At 41.2% G+C, this 19,650-nt stretch overlaps 1 protein-coding gene and 1 pseudogene across 1 annotated transcript; both read left to right on the top strand.

The window, feature by feature from the left end:
• The first annotated feature begins 7,653 nt into the window (after positions 1 to 7,653).
• On the top strand, positions 7,654 to 7,716 carry LOC123837975 (U4 spliceosomal RNA; annotated as a pseudogene).
• An 8,188-nt stretch (positions 7,717 to 15,904) lies between these two features.
• HTR1B (5-hydroxytryptamine receptor 1B) lies at positions 15,905 to 19,650 on the top strand. Its single transcript, XM_045867122.3, has one exon. The coding sequence runs from the start codon at positions 17,204 to 17,206 to the stop codon at positions 18,371 to 18,373; it is 1,170 nt and encodes a 389-aa protein (XP_045723078.1). The 5' UTR covers positions 15,905 to 17,203; the 3' UTR covers positions 18,374 to 19,650.

The following is a 19,650-nucleotide window of genomic DNA, read 5'->3' as shown; positions in this document are numbered from 1 at the left end:
AAGGCTTATGAGATGAATTAGCGTTATGACTAACATATTTAAACTGAATAACCAAAGCATTTTATGACTGGACTATAATCATATTGTACTTACTAAGGCTCAAGATTATATCTTGGGTAAGTCAGGAATTGTGTTTAGCTGCTAGTTGAGACAGGAAACAGGAGTGACCTATCAAAGTTGAAGAAGTTTGGAGGTAGGCAGTTCAGGGCTGAAATGGCAGTTTCACACAATCATCTGGAACCTAGGCTCTTTCTGCTTCAGCATCCTTAGCACTAGGCTTTCAGGATCAAGTGTTTCTCATTGCTCCGGTGCCTGGGTGGCTCAGTAGTAAAGCGTCTGCCTTCAGCTCAGGTCATGACCCCGGGGGTCCTGGGATCTGGCTCCCAGCTCAGTGGGAAACCTGCTTTTCCCTCTCCCACTCCCCCCTCCCACCCCCTACTTCCCCCTCTCCTACTGCCCCCTTTCCCACTCCCCCTGCTCGTGTTCCCTCTCTCGCTGTGTCTCTCTGTCAAATAAATACATAAAATCTTAAAAAAAAAAAAAAGCATCTCTCACTGCTCAAGATGTGGTCAGGAAACCCACCCATCTTCATCACAAAACAGGATTCCCAGAAACTCCACCCAAGAATTTCTGCTTTTATATTACTCTGTTTCTCTACAAAGGAGATAAGGAAATGTACTTTGTCAGCTGGACACATCAACCAGGGTTACTCTTAATAAAGAAAAAGGGAGAATGGATATCATGCGGGCAATCAGCAAATACTATCTAATAAATTAAATATCCCCAGGGCCAAATAGAAGACAAATATCTTGATTTTCTTTCTCTCTCTCTCTCTTTTTTTCTTTTTAGCATCATTCTACCTCCCCTTTAGGAGAATAAATACATATTAGTACATGGTAATGATATTTTGATCTAAACTGGAGAATTAGCATAATGATATATTTAGATAAGCCCAAATACATTTCAACAAATTATGAAAAGACTTGAGACCTATGGGGAAACAGTAAAAAGAATATTCAGAAAGTGAATAATATATTGATTTTATATGTCAAAGGAATTTTGTATTGACAGATGAGAAATATTAAGTTTTAAAGCAACTTCATAAAGGTCTTCAGAGTAGAAAGTATCAATTTTATGTCCTCTGGCTCCATTTTAGCATAGTTGTTGTTGATTCATGACACAAATATTTACTGAATTTTCAACTATGATCCCAGCACCATGCTTGGCCCTGAATCTATGGTGTGAAAGTGGATTATCGCGACACCCATCCTCAAAAAGCCATAAAGCATTAGAATTTATGCTAGTAAATTTCTGTTAGTAAATATTAATATCCAACTATAAAATAATAAAGTTTTGCTGATGTTTAAACTACCTTATAAAAACAGTAAAATTGGCAAGAACATATTAAGTGTGCCAGGGAGGGAAAGGCTTTATATAAAAATAATTTTTTTCAGATTTGACACTAAAACGGTTGAAAATATTTTTGGCAAGCTATGACATTCAAATACAGATAAAGTATTGTTATGATTTTAAATGCAGTATTCAGAAAATTGGAAATTTGGAATAAGCTGATATTTTATTTCTAAGAAACTTTAGTTTTTATTTTGAGGTGTAAAATATTTCCTTCAAATTTGCAGTCAGTATGAAGATGAAATTATGGTGAAATTCTGTAGTGTTTAAATTACTCCACTCTTTCTGGAAACATTTTCCAGGCTGCACATTTTCTAGGCTACACATAGAAGATATGCTACAATTACTAAATACGATTTTTTTTAAGTACCAGAAAGCCAGAGATGCACAGTAAACACTACTAAAGATATTTAAATTTGAGCCAGGTTATAATCAGTGTTTTGCATATATTCTACCAGAGAAAACATGTTTAAAATATCCTTCTGTGGGCTAACATTGTCATTTTGGTATGTTTTCCATGTTTGGGGATAAACTAAACCTAATTCTGCTCAGTTTACATCCATATGCTTGCTATAATTTCCACATAAGAAAACTTCCTCTAGACATTTAAAAAGCTTACAAATTAGATACTTCAGCATAATCTATATGTAAGTGTTCTTTACTTAAATAAAGTTTCAGTTATGTTTTGGCAGGCAGATTTTACCCTGGATTAAGAGAGAGAGAGTGAAATTTCAATAACTCTCAAATCTGAACTGATTTTTTTCCCTGTAAATAATACCCTTATGATGTAATATGTAAATTCTGAGGATGAGGACTATCTAGTAATCTAATTTCTATATGTGAAAGGTGCTTAATGTTTTATTTTTTATTTTTGGAAATAAATAACAAATCATACTTAGTTTCAAATAAAAAAAAAACAGACAATAAAGAAATGACAATCATCTGTAATTCTTTCACCCAAAGAATATCAACAGTTAACATCTTGGCACATATTCTCTTAAACCTTTCAGTTGAATATAGCTTTGATATTCTTTTAAGGTGTACAATTTCTTGCCTATCTAAGATGGTCTTCATTTCCTTTTACATAACAATGTTGAATAGCAATTTGACTGGGTATAGAAATCTGGTATGGTAACCTTTGTTCTCTCAAAATTCTGGAGACATTTATCATCCGGTGATGAAATAGTGATGAAAGAAACATCTAGCTGCTCTGCTCCCCTTGCTGAAGGTAATTGGTTTTATTTTTCTCTGCATCAGTTCTTACAGGATGAAAAAAAATTATCCTAGAAGTAAAACAAACATGATAGGCTGTATTTATATGTATGTTTTTCTCATTAATTGGCCCAGAATTTATAAGCACTATTAGTAAGTACATTTATATTTTCTTGAATGCATTGATATTTTCTACATTTGTATCGTTGACTATTGAGTGTCTTCTGGTGTCTTTCTCCAGAATACCCATAGGTCTTTATCATCTTTATCTACTCTGTTTCATCTCTTTCTTCTTTTTCTCTACATTCTATGATATTCTTAATTTCTGTACTTTTTATCACTGATTCAATACTGGCATTACTGTTTTTTCTTAATTAGTATTGAGTATTGATACTCAATTTATTTTCTTAACTGATTTTCTTAATTTCTTAATTAGACTCGAGTACTAACAGTTTAAATCCTCCTTACATTCTTGGGGCACCTGGGTGCTCATTTGGTTAAGCATTTGCCTTCGGTTCAGGTCATGATCTTCCAGTCCTGGGATTGAGCTCCACATGGGAAGCCCCACATTGGGAACCAGCTTCTCCCTCTCCTTCTGCCCCCTCTCCTCTCCATGCTCATGCTCTCTCTCGCTCATAAATAAGAGATTATTTATCTCTTTAAATAGAGATATTTAAATATTGAAATTTTCTACATTTGTATCGTTGACTATTGAGTGTCTTCTGGTGTCTTTCTCCAGAATACCCATAGGTCTTTATCATCTTTATCTACTCTGTTTCATCTCTTTCTTCTTTTTCTCTACATTCTATGATATTCTTAATTTCTGTACTTTTTATCACTGATTCAATATAACTGATATTCCTTACATTTTCCCCTCATTCAAAACTCTTTGGAACTCTGGCTTCAGAGTAAACCATTCCTTACATTGACCCCTTCCTCACCTTAGTTCCATGCCCTTACACATCTTTTGAATGTATCTAGCAATTCTCCAATTTCTTCCTTTCCTTGAAAACAAATCCTTTTCTGTGCTATTGTATTTGTTTTTAGAACAACATTTCTCTTCTTCTTATGTTTTAGTTTTTTAATTGCCTTAAATTTGGATTTTTTTTTCCAATTTATTCTTATGGAGTCAAATTTACTCTTATGTGAGAATTAAGACTCACAAAATTAATGTGCAAATTAGATCTAACTCCTCTCTCTTTTTTTAAAAGATTTTATTTTTTTAAGCAATCTCTACAGCCAGTGTGGGTTTCAAACTCACAACCCTGAGATTAAGATGCTCTACCCACTGAGTGAGTCAGGTACCCCTAGATCTAACTTCTCTTGTTTTGTAATATTTATTCTGGCTCTTTGTAGATAATCTTTGTCAAACTTTTCAGATAGCCATAATGTCACTTATAGGTTTTAAATATTTATGAATAGAATATGTACTATTAACATTTGAAAAATATTCTGATATCCTCACACAAAATGCATATGTAAATGCCAACTATAATGAATATGCAGGCAAAGCTGACAGTAGTCATGTGAGCTGTCAAACATTGAATTTATCATATTTTATCAAATTGAATATTGATAAAAGATAATTTTTTTTACATTTGCACATCTCTGAAATAAGGCTGTATTTTACAATTACTGGTATATTTTATAATTACTGGTATATTATATAATTATGGTTATCACTTGTTATACTTGTTTTTATGCATCTTGAGAAAAAGCTGGTAAAATATTGCTTTGGGGAACATATCACTCTTATAAAAAATGTTATATTACCAATGCTCTGAGTGACACAGATGATGATGTGTGGGACAATATGAAAATTGATAATTATGTTGAAAGTGATTCAGGAGAGGGATTCTTAATGTAAAGAGATTTCAGGAATACACCTTCATAAGTTAATTTCACTTACTTGTATGTACCCATGAAAGTGACATATGATAAAAAAAATCTGTGGTTCAATATGTCTAAAAGGACTCTTTCAATGCAATAACATAAAAATTCTAAATGATGAGAAAGGATTGTGACAACTTGATTGGTAGCATTTTTTTTTTAGTAGTACATAAAATAATGGTTCATTTTACCAATGGTGGCTTCTCTGATTGAATGAAATATGATAGACTTCCACATTAGATGCTAGTTCTCATCTAAGCCCACTGAGTGGGGTCCCCCCTACCACAGTTGCTCAGTCCCCTCCTCTAGGGCCTCCTGAGATGGCTCTACCATACAGCAGTGGGCCTTCCAAGCCCTACTCCTGCAAGATTGACTGTTCTGATTGGTTGAGGCCATTTCTTGTGAATGAACCAGCATTTTTAACAGGGAACATGGAAATGTCTAACATCCACTGATGCTTGAAAATTAATAGATGAGAAGACATAACCAGAGCTTCCCAAAAAGTGTGCTGTGAGAATGTTATAGCTGTATAGGGAAGTTCTGGCCACAGGACATTCCTCAGCCCTCACGTGGACATGTGGCACCAGGGCTCCAGAAGCTCCATTAAAATGAATATTTAAATATTTAAATTTCATTTCATTTAGGTCTGTTGTAAACCCAACAGCTTGATATTAATAAAAGCTTAATAAAATATCACTTCCAAAAGATAACCAAATTTGCATATGAGATTCAAAGTACTCAGGAATTCTTTTTTTTTTTTTTTTTAAAGCTTTTATTTGTTTGAGAGAGAGAGAGAACAAGCACAAGCAGGGGGAGTGGCAGGCAGAGGGAGAAGCAGGCTTCCTGCTGAGCAAGGAGCCCGATGCGGGACTTGATCCCAGGACCCTGGCATCATGACCTGAGCCAAAGGCAGATGCCTAATGACTGAGCCACCCAGGTGTCCGTCAAAGTACTCAGGAATTCTTAATCTTTCAGTCCTTATTTAGTGAAACAAAGAATTCAACAAACATGTTCTCACACAAAGGCAAATACAACAACAACAATAACAAAAGCACCAAGCAAAACATCTAGAAAAAAATGCCTTTTCACCAAGGACACAAAGAGACAAAAGACATGATGAAATGTAGTCTAATAAGAATTGTAAGTTGAGTATGGAGCACAAATTTGGCAGGAAAGTAAAATTTTCCAATCAGAGAAATCATCACTTTAATCTAGAACTTTTCATTCAAGATTAAGAAAAAGAGCATATCAGGGGAACCTGGGTGGCTCAGTCGGCTAAGTGTCTGACTCTTGACTTCAGCTCAGGTCATGATCTCAGGGTCGTGGGATCCAGGCCAGTGTTTGGTTACATGATCAGTGCAGAGTCAGCTTGAGAGTCTGTCTCTCTCCCTCTGCCCTTCCCCCTGCTCCCTCTCATAAATAAATAAATAAATAAATAAATAAATAAATAAATGTCTTAAAAAAAATAAAAGAAAAATCAGAGCAAATGATCCAGTCAAATAATCTTTACAGTGTAAGAAGTACTCATCAAAAAGAAGCATTTGCTGTTTCCATAGCTCTGTGTCAGAAATCAGTCTATAAATCTACAGAAGGAAGTTAGAGTTTTATAAAGAGCTGACAGAACCCAGCTTTATAGTGGAACTTGAGGAGAGCAGACGTAGATTTGGGCATTGACAAATTCATGGAGCAAATCATGGCCATAAAGTACCCTGGCATTGAAGAAAATGTGACTTAGCCTTTCTTGTGATTACAGTTTTCGCTAAGCACATGGAGTAATTGCATAAGACAGGAAAATGTGTCTTAGTTCATTTTTTTGGAGGCAAATGGATTTTAAACTTATGTAAATTAAGATGGTCAGAATAACAACAAAAAATGTACTATAAAGATATCAGTGCCTGCTGAATGGCAGAGAGATAGAGCAGCTCCCTGTGATCACAGAAGAGATACCAAGCACACAACCACCTTAGTGTCCCTGTTAACAGCAAAACCTCACTAGCAAATATGGTCAAATTTTAAAATCTGAACTTCAGTCACATAGTAGAGTGCAATTAGCATGCAATGGCACACACAAGTAAGAGGAAATATTTCAATATTCAGTACAATTAACTAAATGCAAATCTGCAGACCCAAAACCCTGTGCTCACAATTGAATTCTCAGCTGAACATGGAAATATAATCTTAGGAAATAAACATAGGAAGATTGTTATGGTCATCAGGTCCCTCCAATTAATTTTCTCCATTTCATTGGTTCATGTACTCAAAATGTATTTTAGCCTAGGGAAAGGCTGCCATAAAACCATACTAAAAAAAAAAACCCAAAACAAAAGTAACATACTCCATCCCTTTTTCCTTTCTATTGGAAGAGGCTATCTGAGGTCTGTAAAGGAGAGGCAGAGAATGACAACACTGACTCATTCACTGAACATTTGTTAGGAGAGTCTAATTAAGGCAAAGCATTTATATTATCTCTAAACTATTGTTGGCATAAAAGGCAATGTACTTCTGTACTTCACAAACAGTAGCAATAGAAACTTCATTTTGGTGTTTCAATATAAGAACCCAAGGCTTGTATACTTTCTGTCACCAGCTCTACATAAATCCTTTCACTTGATGTTACTTTATTGATTTTATATATATAAAATCTTCCTTCTAATAAGTGCATATTATTGTATCATATGCCACAAGAATATCTTTGAGCAAAATTTGGAGAGCAGCTAAAGAATACATTTAAGAAAACCTCTTCATTTGTATTCATTTTTAATTATTTCTGAACTGTTCATACCTTCACATGGTTCAAGGACCATAACTATATAAAACATAGTTATGAGGAAGTCTGAAGTTTACCCCTGATCCATCATCCTAAATCCTTTAGCCCTATGAGATATAGGTTAAAAACTTAAAAAAGAATTTAAATAATTTCAGAATTATAGAAAAATTTTAAAAATAGAATGTAGCATTCTTATATCCCCTTACCCAGCTTCCCCTTATGTTAATACTTAATATAACCATGAAACATTTATTAAAATTGAGAAATTAACATGAATAGAATGCCATTTTTTTCCACTAATGTCCTTTCCTCTGTTTTTCAATGCAATCCTGGATTCTGCATTGTATTTATGTGGCTTTTATATTTCCTTATATAGCTTTGCGCAGTGGCAGTATCGTAGCCAATGAGGTTTATCCGAGGCACGATTATTGCTAATATTTCCTTATATACTTATACTCTCCCACGTTCTTCATTCCTCCTTTCAGTTTGTGCTTCCATTTGGTATCATTTTCATTCAGCCTGAAGAACTTCCTTTCTTACCTCCTACAGTCCCGTTTGACTGTCAACCAACTCTTCCACCTTTCATTCGGCTGAAAACTTTTGTGTTTCACCTCCATTTTTGGAGGATATTAATTCTAAGTATGTAATTCTAGGTTGACAGTTTTTTTTAAAAAAAACTTTTCAGCTATTAAAGGTGTCATTACAATATCTCCTGACTTTTATAATTTCTGACAACAAGTTAACCACAGCCTTACTGTGCTTCTTTGAAGGTAATGTATCTTTTTCTCTGGCAGCTTTATGAATTTTTTCTTTGTCATTGGTTTTCAGCAGTTTGGCCATTATGTGCTTAGCTGTGGCTTTCTTTGTATCTATCCTGGCCACAATTCTTTGAGCTTCTTTTAATCATCTGAGGTGTCTTTTTTGGATGTAGTCACCCAACAAATGTATTTTTGGAAATTATCTCTTCAAATACTTTTTGTTTCCCATTCTCTTGTTCCTGTTTCTGTGTGTGCATTTTAGGTTATATGACCCAGTCTCAGACTTCTACATTCCTGTTCTTTGCTTTGTACTTTTCTTTTCTCTGTGCTTCAGTTTAGACACTTTTTTTTTTTAACTTTATGAGGTTACTGTTTTGAGTGTGGCATTAAACCCATGCAGTGAATACTTAATATCAAATATTGGATGTTTATTTCTAGAATGCCTATTTGACTGTTTTTAAAGAGTCCTCTTCACTGTTGAAATTCTTTATATTTTAATCTATTTTGCCCCTTTTCTCCTTTATTTTGCCCCTTATTTTAAAGTTCTACTATCTGCATTGCACATAGATTTACTTCTATGGTCTAGCTTTTTTCAGTTATTATTATTAGTCAAATTTTTATTGCCATTATGCATGGATCATCCAAAAAATTGTAACCAGATATTGTATATAAATGGACTTTCGAGGTTCTAAATGATATTGTTTTGTCCAAAGAGTATTCACCCTTTCCTAAGTTAGGCAGAATGCATGAAGAGCTGTCTCTGTCAACCAGTCAGACACTGAGTTGAGACAAGGCTGCTTTGAATTAGATTCAGTCTATCTGTGATTCATCCTGTTCTTTGGGTCTTGCCCTCCCGGCCCTTTGATTGAAAGCCTGGAAGGTATCTATCGCCTCAAGGAAGACCAGTCATGTTTAATGCAGAGCTCTTTTCTCTAGATGGACTTAAGCACTCGCAATTGTGGGGGATTTCAGTTTGCCTGTTAGAATTTTCCTATCCACACCCTTGGTCTCCTATTTTGCTGCAACCCACAGCAAATGTCCACAATGAAAACTGGTCATGCTTTTGGGGTTCTCCTAGATTCCAAACTGCCACACTGACCCCAATGACTATCAAAATCTCTGCTTGTTTCTCTTTTCCCAGCAGAATTCCTCTGCCTGGACCAAGTCTAATCTACAACCTGTGCCCAGAATCAGCAAATGTCTCAAGGAAACAAAATAGGCAGCAATCATTAGCTTATACAGGAAATACTTATCCTTTCCTGGAATTTTAGTTTGTCTAATTCTTCTTGCTTCCACAACTTTTCAAACTTTTAAAAGTTTGCAACTTTTCCAGTTGTTACTTTCAGAATGTTGACCTGTCACGGTCTCCTTACATTTTTCTCAGAAGCAGAACCCATTTGTCAGAATTTCTGAACTCGGAACAGATTCAGATTAGTTTCTGCAATATTCCTGAAGCTGAGGAAGTCAACTTCAAAAGGTATTAATGGTGAAAAACATTTTCTACAATGTGGAGAAAGCCTGTCTACTGTGAAATAGATGAAAGAAGCCAATATCTAGACAGCAACCGAGAGTCTGGCTAATGATCCAGGATGCTGATTGTTCATAGGGCTCAGCTGCATTTCTTCAGTGCCCCAAACTTGGTGGTTCAATTCTTCTTTTCATTTTGAGGGACCCCTCTCTCCCTGAGACAAATTCCTTCCTTTGGTTTAGGTATGATTAAATTGGTTTTCCATCACTTGCAATACAAGTCTGAATTAATACTCTATACTACTAAATGTGTTAACACAAATAGTGATATTGTTATTAACATTATTTTAGGTTTTTATTTCTTAAAGTTTAACCTAAATTTTCCTATTTTGCAACAATGATGATAAGCTGTGGTATCTTACTCCATTTAGATGCTTACCTGACATAGTTTCTGATCCATTTCTAATGTGATGCTTCTAATCTTCAGGGACCTTGGAAATCACATAGCCAAACATGTTAGAAGTATATTTAAGTAAGAAGAAGTAAGATCCGAATGAGGCTAGGAGGAGCTTTTTTTATGCATAAAGTACAAAAGTTTTAATACATTGGAATTTAAATTTATTTTTGCTTATATTCCTGGTTTTGGCAGGTTCTTAGTAGATGAACTTCCTGATTTCTGGTTGATAAGATTTGAGTAATTTTCTCACCAGGAATAGGCCTCTTTTTCTTTGGTGAATTACTAACTCTTAGGGGAAAAAAATCAATATGTTCAACACATGGGGGGAAAAAAGCAGTTCAATTTTTTAGGTTATTTTTCTAACCGATATTTAATGTGGTTAAAAATGGAGCACAGAAACTGTCTCTGTATTTAACACATCCCATTCATACAATTTTAAAAAGCTTTAATTTTTTGTTTTCTTTTTTTATTGTGTGTGTGTGTGTGTGTGTGTGTGTGTGTGTGTGACAGGCTGTGGAGGAAGTAAGGATGAGGGGACAGGGAAGGAGAAGGAAAAGAAAAAAGGTAGATGAGATAGGAAAAATAACCATACCCTGAAGGTAATGAATGGGACCAGGAAAGAACGTCAAGAAACTTCCTGAGGAAGGGCTTAGCCTAGTTTCTATTTGGGCTTGTGGACTTCAGAATACACAGTATGTGCTCACCTATCAGCTGTACTTTGGAAGTGATGATTAGCTGGCTAAACATAATCATGGTGCACAATCTTCCACCTGATTTTTAGAACCATCACCACCCCCAGAAAAAATTTGAAGTCACCTAACAGAAAATTATTCTGGAGACTTAAATAGCTAGGAACAGTGATTCCACCTCATAGATGAGATGAGATAAAATCACAGGCAGGATTAAAAGGGAAACCAATGCTGAGCTGCACGGCTGGCTTAGCGTAGACTACTGGTAAAGACTTGGACCTTGAAATTAGAGAGACTTGGGGCGCCTGGGTGGCTCAGTTGGTTAAGCGACTGCCTTCGGCTCAGGTCATGATCCTGGAGTCCCTGGATTGAGTCCGCATTGGGCTCCCTGCTCGGCAGGGAGTCTGCTTCTCCCGCTGACCCTCCCCCCTCTCATGTGCTCTCTCTCTCATTCTCTCTGTCTCAAATAAATAAATAAAATCTAAAAAAAAAAGAAATTAGAGAGACTTGGATTTGAAAACCAATTTTATCACTTATCAGCTGTCTGACATTAGCAAATTTACTTACATTCTCTAAGCTTCAACTTCATCCAGGTAATGAGTATGATAATGACAATTCCTAATACTTTGATTAATTAAATGAGAGAACATATGTGGAACCTGTAGCACAAGGCTTAGCTCATGATGCTCAAGAAAGGCTAATGATTATTATTCCTTAGTTACAGGTGAAGAGACAATAAACGGGCTTGGCTTGTTTTGCTTCTTGTTTGTTTGTTTGCAACACTGGAACTAATCACACAAAATAATGTAATTTTTCCTACTTTGAGAAGAAGGCAAAACCCAATTCCTATTGCTTTTTTCCTTTGGCCAGTGGACAGCCTCATTGTTGAATGCTTTTATTCGATTTTTCAGGAGAGACTTCACCCTTAACAGAGCTGCCTAATGATCTGCCAAATTAAAGTTTCTAAGTTTGGTGGATTCATTGACATTGTTTTCCATGCAAAGATTTATGACTGCCAAATCCCACTGTTGGTCCAAAAAGAAAAATTCAATGCCTCCTCCCCCCATGCGATCTCTGCTTATATTACTTTAGGCATTATGTTAGAAATTTTCTTCCAGGACCTAGATCTTTAGCCAGGAAATATGTGATTGAGAATTAAGTTGGGAGCTAGCTCTTCTACTAGTTGGAACTGGGCTGGTTTTGAATCAGCAGTAACTTTGAGTGGCGGATATCTGTTCAAAGTAGCAAAGTGGCGGTTATTACAGAGACAGGAATTAGGAAGTGTCTAACTTATGAACGCTTGCTCTATTTTTTGTGGCATTCTTCCTTAAATATAGATACACAGTATTTGTATCCATACGTAAATAGGTAGCAGAGTTACTAGTTCTCAAGGATTAATTTATGCCAGCCTAGAATTTAGGAACTAAAGCACCTAGTTTTATTATTTGGCATTAGAAATCCCTTATTAAGCATACAGCACATTAGTACCCTGACACAGATAGCAAGTCAAAGGCCCAAAGTGGGGTCAATGATTACGTAGAAGGAGCTGAGCCTCAAAGGGTTTGGTAATCCCCAGAAGGTATTTGCGAAAACTGGATGTGTATGTCTGTGTGTATCTATATGTTCATTCATCTGAACATTTCCATAGTTCCATGAAACAAGACATAAGTACGACTCATACTTTCATCACTACCAATATACTTTTAAGGAATATTACTGGAGGAAATATAAGACGAACCAAAAACGGGCTACCACCACACATGAGAATGTTGTATATAGAGTTCATGGTCACTCACTGTCCCTTTCCTGGGTGGCAGTTTAAAAAACAAAAACAGTGGCCATAGATTGAGGGAGCAGGACTTGCAAAAAGTAGCTTGCCAGGTCCCCACATTTTCTGGTTAAGGACTGGTTGTGGATTTTTCAATTGGTGGGGATGGAGAGTGAGATTGCATTTTTCCTCTATCATAGGAGCAAAGGAGAGCTTGAGTGTCCTGTTTTTGTTTTTTTTAATTGGAGCAAAGCAAAGATTAACTTACAACTACTTTCTTTGCTCCTGTGCCTGGAGCTCTCTTAAGAGTCATTTTCTGGGAAATGCAGAGAAGACTCTCGAGAATCTGCAAGCATGACCCACGTGCCCGGACACTGGCTGGCTGGCGGGCTTCCAGCCAAGACAGAGTTGAGTCGCAGTAAGTTCTAGGGGGTATCTGTTGTGGTTTCCTGGAGGTGGAAGGAGCTGCTCTTCACAACATTTCCTCCAGCCAGCGCCACGCTGCAAATTTCCAAGCCTGTGCCTCGCATTTCGCTGCATCAGCAATTCCAAAACTTTCTAAAAGCTTAGGCAAAGTCTCTTTGAGAGGCGATTTTTCTCTGGTCCCTCCACAGCTCACCCCCATGTCAGACTTCGTGTCAGATCACAGGCTTCACTGCGGTTCCAGCGTTTTCCTCCATCTCCTCAGCTTCTGCTTAAGGTCCACCCGCGTGGAGCACACTAATTTTTGCAGTCGTACTGCCGGGTGGCGAAGTAAGAGCTTCTTTCAACTCTAATAACCTTTGCTGCACTCTACCACCCCATTTCAATCTTTTCCAACTCGTTTCCTCCTTGCCCTCTTGCTGAGTCTGTGTGGGCTGAGTTTCCCGCTAACTTGAAGGGAATTTTCTCCCAGCGCCGCTGGGGACTGCGGAGCGGGCGCGCGCATCGAGCCCAAGGGCCCCTCCTCGGTAGGGGAGATCCAAGAAGAGGTGACTTTAAAGGTTCCCTGCTCTCCTGTGTGTTTCATACACATGCAACCATGTGCAAACATCTATATTTTATATGTTTTAAAGGGCTAGAGGAATGATATGAGGGAGCCAAGTTAATGAAACGTGGTTCTCCACTAAACCCTTGCCTAAATCCCCTCTGTATGACCGCTTGGTGTGTTCATGCAATTCTTAATTAACCAAAGACTAGAAAAAAAAAAAAAATCAAACTCCGTGCAAAGGTGGCTGTTTCCACCTAGGTTTCAGGACTCCGCGAAGGAGTTTAAGAGAGTGACTGGAGAAAGCCACAGGTTCCCTACATCGCTAAATCCAAACCCTAGAAGAAGCAAGTGGTTTTCTCCTTTGCACGCCCCTGGAGACGAAATGTAGAAAGGAAAAGGCTGCCTGCAGCTTGGTAAGCTCCCTCTCTGCCTTCCTCCGCTTCGCATCCTTTCAACAATTCTCCTCATCTTGCCCCGCTCCCCTCAGATAGCAGGAAAATAGTTTTCCTGGCACACTCCTCACCCGCAATCACACACACTTTTCCTCCATCCTGACCAACGCCCCCACCTAGTGGTTTCGGCTCGCCTGCCTTGCTTTCCTCTACTGTGATTTCTAAGAGAGTGCTGCAGTTTGGGGGAAAAAAAATGAAGTCTATTTAGGCGCCTGATGTGGGTGGGTGGGATGGGAGGATGGACAGGACCCTTAACATGTGGTGCAAATGAGGCTTAAGGTTAGCAGGATCAATGCTGGGCACTAAGGACAGGAGGAGAGGAAAGAGAAGTTTTTGCTTTTATCCCCAGCATGGCTGCAGCAACCCAAACCACTTCCAGAGGATGTTTTTGGAGAGCTGCCACCTGAAGGAGTGCTCTCACTCTCAGTGCAGGAATGGGTTATTTTCTGCATAAGATTTAATACTATCAGAATGTATGCTAATTATTTACTTGGTTATGTGGTCATTGTCTGTCTGCCTCTTCTAGAATGTAAGCTGCTCTGGGTATACCCCATTATACTCCTGATGTCTAGAATTCCCAGCACAGAGTAAGCACTCTATTTTTGCCTGCCGGCCTGGTTTACGGGGGAAGAAAATAAGAAAACTTGGGTTAGGTTTATGTCACCTTGGGTAAAAAGCTTGTCTCTCAAAGGATCTTAATTATTCTTCTAAACTAAATGGATGGGTGAGATAATCTCAGGCCCTAGACTGAATAATTCTCTTTAAAATATGCTTACACTTGGGCGCCTGGGTGGCTCAGTTGGTTAAGCGACTGCCTTCGGCTCAGGTCATGATCCTGGAGTCCCGGGATCAAGTCCCACATCAGGCTCCCTGCTCAGCAGGGAGTCTGCTTCTCCCTCTGACCCTCCTCCCTCTCATGCTCTGTGTCTCTCATTGTCTCTCTCGCAAATAAATAAAATCTTAAAAAAAAAATTTATAAAATATGCTTACATTTAACCTGGTAAATTCACTTATGATGTAGGGTTCATTGACTGCATTATACCTGCCAAACGTTGAGCTAGGTGCTTAGAAACTCCTAGCTGGGATCACTTAGCTCTGGGGGCTGAAAGTACATTGCCCTTTCCTGGTGCTTTTCTTTAAACTTTCTCCGACTTGTACTTATTCCCTACATTTGTTTCTCTTAAGGTTGGAGGAGGAAGTGAGCTCCAGGGATCTGCTCAGAGGTCAGGGGAACTGGGTGCTGCATAGGGCTGATAGCCTGCTGTATTTGTTGATGCCAGAGAAGGCACAGTAGTGGTGATGGTCCCAAAGCCCATTTCTCTTTCTTTCTTTCTTTCTCTCTTTCTCTTTCTTTCTTTCTTTCTTTCTTTCTTTCTTTCTTTCTTTCTTTCTTTCTTCCTTCCTTCCTTCCTTCCTTTTTCTTTCTTCCTTCCTGCTTTCTTTCTTTCTTTCTCTCTTTCTCTTTCTTCCTTCCTTCCTTCCTTCCTTCCTTTTTCTTTCTTCCTTCCTGCTTTCTTTCGCTTTCTTTCCTTCTTTCCTTCTTTCTTTCTTTCTTTCTTTCTTTCTTTCTTTCTTTCCTTCTTTCCTTCTTTCTTTCTTTCTTTCTTTCTTTCTTTCTTTCTTTTCTGTTGTTGACCTCCTTTCCAGTTAGGCTGTGGGACGGAAGGTGCTTACTGTGAACTGTTTTACACCAGCATTGAACTGCTGAGCAGCTGGAGAGGGAGGGTGGAATGGAAGGTTTAGTTTCACATACAGTAGGCTACAGTTTGTGATACTTTCACATTTTTGTAGATAGCTTTTTATCTCCCCTGTTGGCCCACAGTTAAAGGGGAGGCATTGAACGGAAAACACAGACTCCTAAAACCAGATGTGAAAAATTAGTTCGTACTGTACCAAGAGTTAAGTATGACTTGAAGCCCGAAGTTTAAAATGCACTATTGGCCATTTCCTTCTAAGGCGATTATTACCGTTGCCCCCTTCTAACTTGGGTGTGGTCCGCAGGGCTGGATAAAATTCCTGAGTGGAGAGGTCAGAGCCTGGGGCTGGCTCCGCCTAGCACTGGTCTGCTGGGGTGAGGGTGGTAAGTAGAAGCCCCAGAAGGAACGCGGGGAGTGTGCCTGTGCCTGTGCCCGCGGCCGAGGGCGTGGACCTAACTGGAGGGCCGCGCCGCCAGCTCCGAAGAGGACAGAGGCAAGGACAGGACGCCCTCATCCCCAATCCTGGCCAGAACTGCGGCGTCTGGGTGTCAGGACTGGGAGAGGGGCCAGGGGATGGGTTCTGGGGAGAGAGGGCGGTAGGACCCGGCAGGAAGCTTCCTTGGCCGGGGAGGGAACCGGGCGGGAGGAAGGAGGGAGGGAGAGAGAAAAGGGGAAGGTGATGGGGAGCGGGCGTCCGCACTTGCTGAGCCGCATGAGTTGCTCAGCTCCGGCAGACCGGACCTGGACTCTATAAAAGGAGCCCATCTGCTCTGCCTCTCACTCGCTCCTCCCGAGCTGGCGCACGCAGCGTTCTTCCGGCTCCCCAAGACACCTGCCCCTTACCCGCGTGCCGCGCCAGGTCCCCCAGACCCGTGCGCCCAGCAGCATGGCTCCAAGCGGTGCCTGTGGGACCGAGGTGGCGGCGGCGGTGGCGGCGCGTTGCGAGCAGCCGCAGCCCCAACACGCGAATCCCCCCTCTTGCGGCCCCGTCTCCGCGGGGCAGCTCGCCGGAGTGGCCAGCGCGTGAAAAGAAGGGAGGGCAGAGCTCCGGCGCGAGGCGCGGCGCAGCGCGCCTCCCAGACTTCACCCCACCCAGCTCTGGCGGCCGAAGCCTCCGCAGGAAACTGCCCCAGTCTGGGGCGGGGGGCGGGAATACACGACCAGGACTCCTGGCTGGCCTGCAAGCTTTGGTCTCGACAGCTAGGAAACTCCTGCGGGCCGATTCTGCAGATCAAGAAGCGCCCGCGTTAGGAGACTCAGCCCCGAGCAGTTGGGGTAAGAGACCCTACCTGGCTGATGCCCCCTCCTCAAACAATACATCGCCCTCCGGCACTAGACGCCTAGGTGGGATTCGGAGTGGAGCGGGGCTCGGTGGGCCAGTCCTTAGCAACCCAGGGCTACGACGGGGCGTGGAGAGGAGCAGGCAGGGACGCGGTGGCAGCGCCTGGCGCACTGGAAGTGCAGAGGACGCGCTCGCCTGCCTAGGCTGCCGCGCCCTTGACCTCTAGTTTTAGCAGGGAATCTGGGTGGAGGAATAACTGAGGAGTCTACGGAACTGACTAGCAACCGGGAGACAAGACTGTGGTCTCCGCGGTCCTTCCGCCCTTTCCCTCGTTTGCTCCATGCCCAAGAGCTGCGCTCCAGAGCCGTGCCGGCGAGGAGAGACATGGAAGACACCTGCACTCAGTGCGCCCCGCCGCTGCCCGCGGGCTCCCAGACCGGGGCTTCTCAAGCCAATCTCTCCTCTGCTCCCCACAACAGCAGCGCCGCGGGCTACATTTACCAGGAATCCATCGCCCTGCCCTGGAAAGTACTACTAGTCATGCTGCTGGCACTCATCACTTTGGCCACCACGCTCTCCAATGCTTTTGTGATCGCCACTGTGTACCGGACCCGGAAGCTGCATACCCCAGCCAACTACCTGATCGCCTCCCTGGCGGTCACCGACCTGCTCGTATCCATCCTGGTGATGCCCATCAGCACCATGTACACGGTCACCGGCCGCTGGACGCTGGGTCAGGTGGTCTGCGACTTCTGGCTGTCGTCGGACATCACCTGTTGCACTGCTTCCATCCTGCACCTCTGTGTCATCGCCCTGGACCGCTACTGGGCCATCACGGACGCCGTGGAGTACTCAGCTAAAAGGACTCCCAAGAGGGCCGCGGTCATGATCGCGCTGGTGTGGGTCTTCTCTATCTCCATCTCGCTGCCGCCCTTCTTCTGGCGTCAAGCCAAAGCCGAGGAGGAGGTGTCGGACTGCGTGGTGAACACCGACCACATCCTCTATACGGTTTACTCCACGGTGGGCGCTTTCTACTTCCCCACCCTGCTCCTCATCGCCCTCTACGGCCGCATCTATGTGGAAGCCCGCTCCCGGATTTTGAAACAGACGCCCAACAGGACCGGCAAGCGCCTGACCCGAGCCCAGCTGATAACCGACTCCCCCGGGTCCACGTCCTCGGTCACCTCCGTTAACTCGCGGGCTCCCGATGTGCCCAGCGAATCCGGGTCCCCTGTGTACGTGAACCAAGTCAAAGTGCGAGTCTCCGACGCCCTGCTAGAGAAGAAGAAACTCATGGCCGCTAGGGAGCGCAAAGCCACTAAGACCCTGGGGATCATTTTGGGAGCCTTTATTGTGTGTTGGCTGCCCTTCTTCATCATCTCCCTGGTGATACCTATTTGCAAGAATGCTTGCTGGTTCCACCTGGCCATCTTTGACTTCTTCACGTGGCTGGGCTATCTCAACTCCCTTATCAACCCCATCATCTATACCATGTCCAATGAGGACTTCAAACAAGCATTCCATAAACTGATACGCTTTAAGTGCACAGGTTGACTTGTCAGTTGCAATGGGGTAGCCTGAGCGGCCTTTGGGGACCATGTTGGGTCTGGTTCCACAGGTAGGTCGACTCTTCTTTCACTGTTAACTGGGTCTGATTGAAGCTCTGTCTTCTGGACAAGGGCAATGGATGCCGAGAAGCCAGGACAGCCCTGAGAGAGAGCTCTGAGAGAACTGTTCAAACTAAAGATAGAGCTTTCCTGCTAAGAGGCTCACTTCCTCCCCTCAAACCCCAGGTCCAGCACTGACCTTGCGGCAGCCAATCACAAGGGAGGGTTGTAACTTTTTAAAAATCAGTGGTGGAAGGGGGATCCCCGCCCTGCTTTGGTATCATGGATCATGCCCTCTAGAACCAGTGGTACTTGTAGTTGTCTGAAGCCTGTCTGAGACAGATCTACATACAGCCTGGCAGTACTTGAACTAGACACATAATACCCTTTGTTTTGGGGAGAACTTTGTGTTACAGCTTCATTTAAGAAGAGTTACTTTGGCATCCTTCAGTCTCCAGTTTTTGTTTATTTAAACTTGGTTGGAGAAACTTGTGGACTTGATGCTTCAAACCTTACGTGTGGCTTGGATGATGCAGAGAAACCTTGAAGAGTTAACAGCAAAATTCTGATGTTGAGATCTCTATTTTTATTATAGTTGAAACTATATGGGGTGGGTGGGTGGGAATGGGAGATGGGGAGCATTAAACTGAGAACCAACACCTATGACTGTTTATTTTCTGCAGATTTGTAATTTTTTTAATTCCTGTTTAGTGATGGTCAAACCACATTTTAACAACTCAAACAAATCATTATGTGTGCTAGTGCCGAAGTCTGCAGATTGCTTTATTTTTCCTCCTAATTTCATGTACGTTATTTTACACATTTAAATCCTCATAAATGACGGATATGATGGGTGACTCAGCCCAAGCTGCTGCTGTATTTCTTATTAATGCAGTCGATTAAACTGATGAGTATATACTATTCCTTAACAAGGAAAGTATCCTTATTCTTTCTCCAATTCCGGGAGATGTAAAGGAGACTGATAAAATAGAAATGGTTCTTCTCTAATTAAGGAATGGGGGGCAATAGGAGGATGTATATTTTGACTTGTAAAAAATCTTAAATGCATGAGACTTTTTTCTGATAGTCATTTACACTCCTTCCCATCTGTAATTCCTTTGTGTGCTAACATATAAAGTAACCAAGAGAACCAGCTCCTTTTTCCAAAAATCTTCAAAGTGCAGTAAGAACCCAAAAAACTCTATTAAAGAAAAAAAAAACTTG

Source organism: Mirounga angustirostris, unplaced genomic scaffold (assembly GCF_029215605.1).
Source record: "Mirounga angustirostris isolate CCGP_5_RB_7025 unplaced genomic scaffold, mMirAng1.0.hap1 SCAF_8, whole genome shotgun sequence".
NCBI lineage: Eukaryota > Metazoa > Chordata > Mammalia > Carnivora > Phocidae > Mirounga > Mirounga angustirostris.
This window is presented reverse-complemented; position numbering and strand designations above follow the sequence as displayed.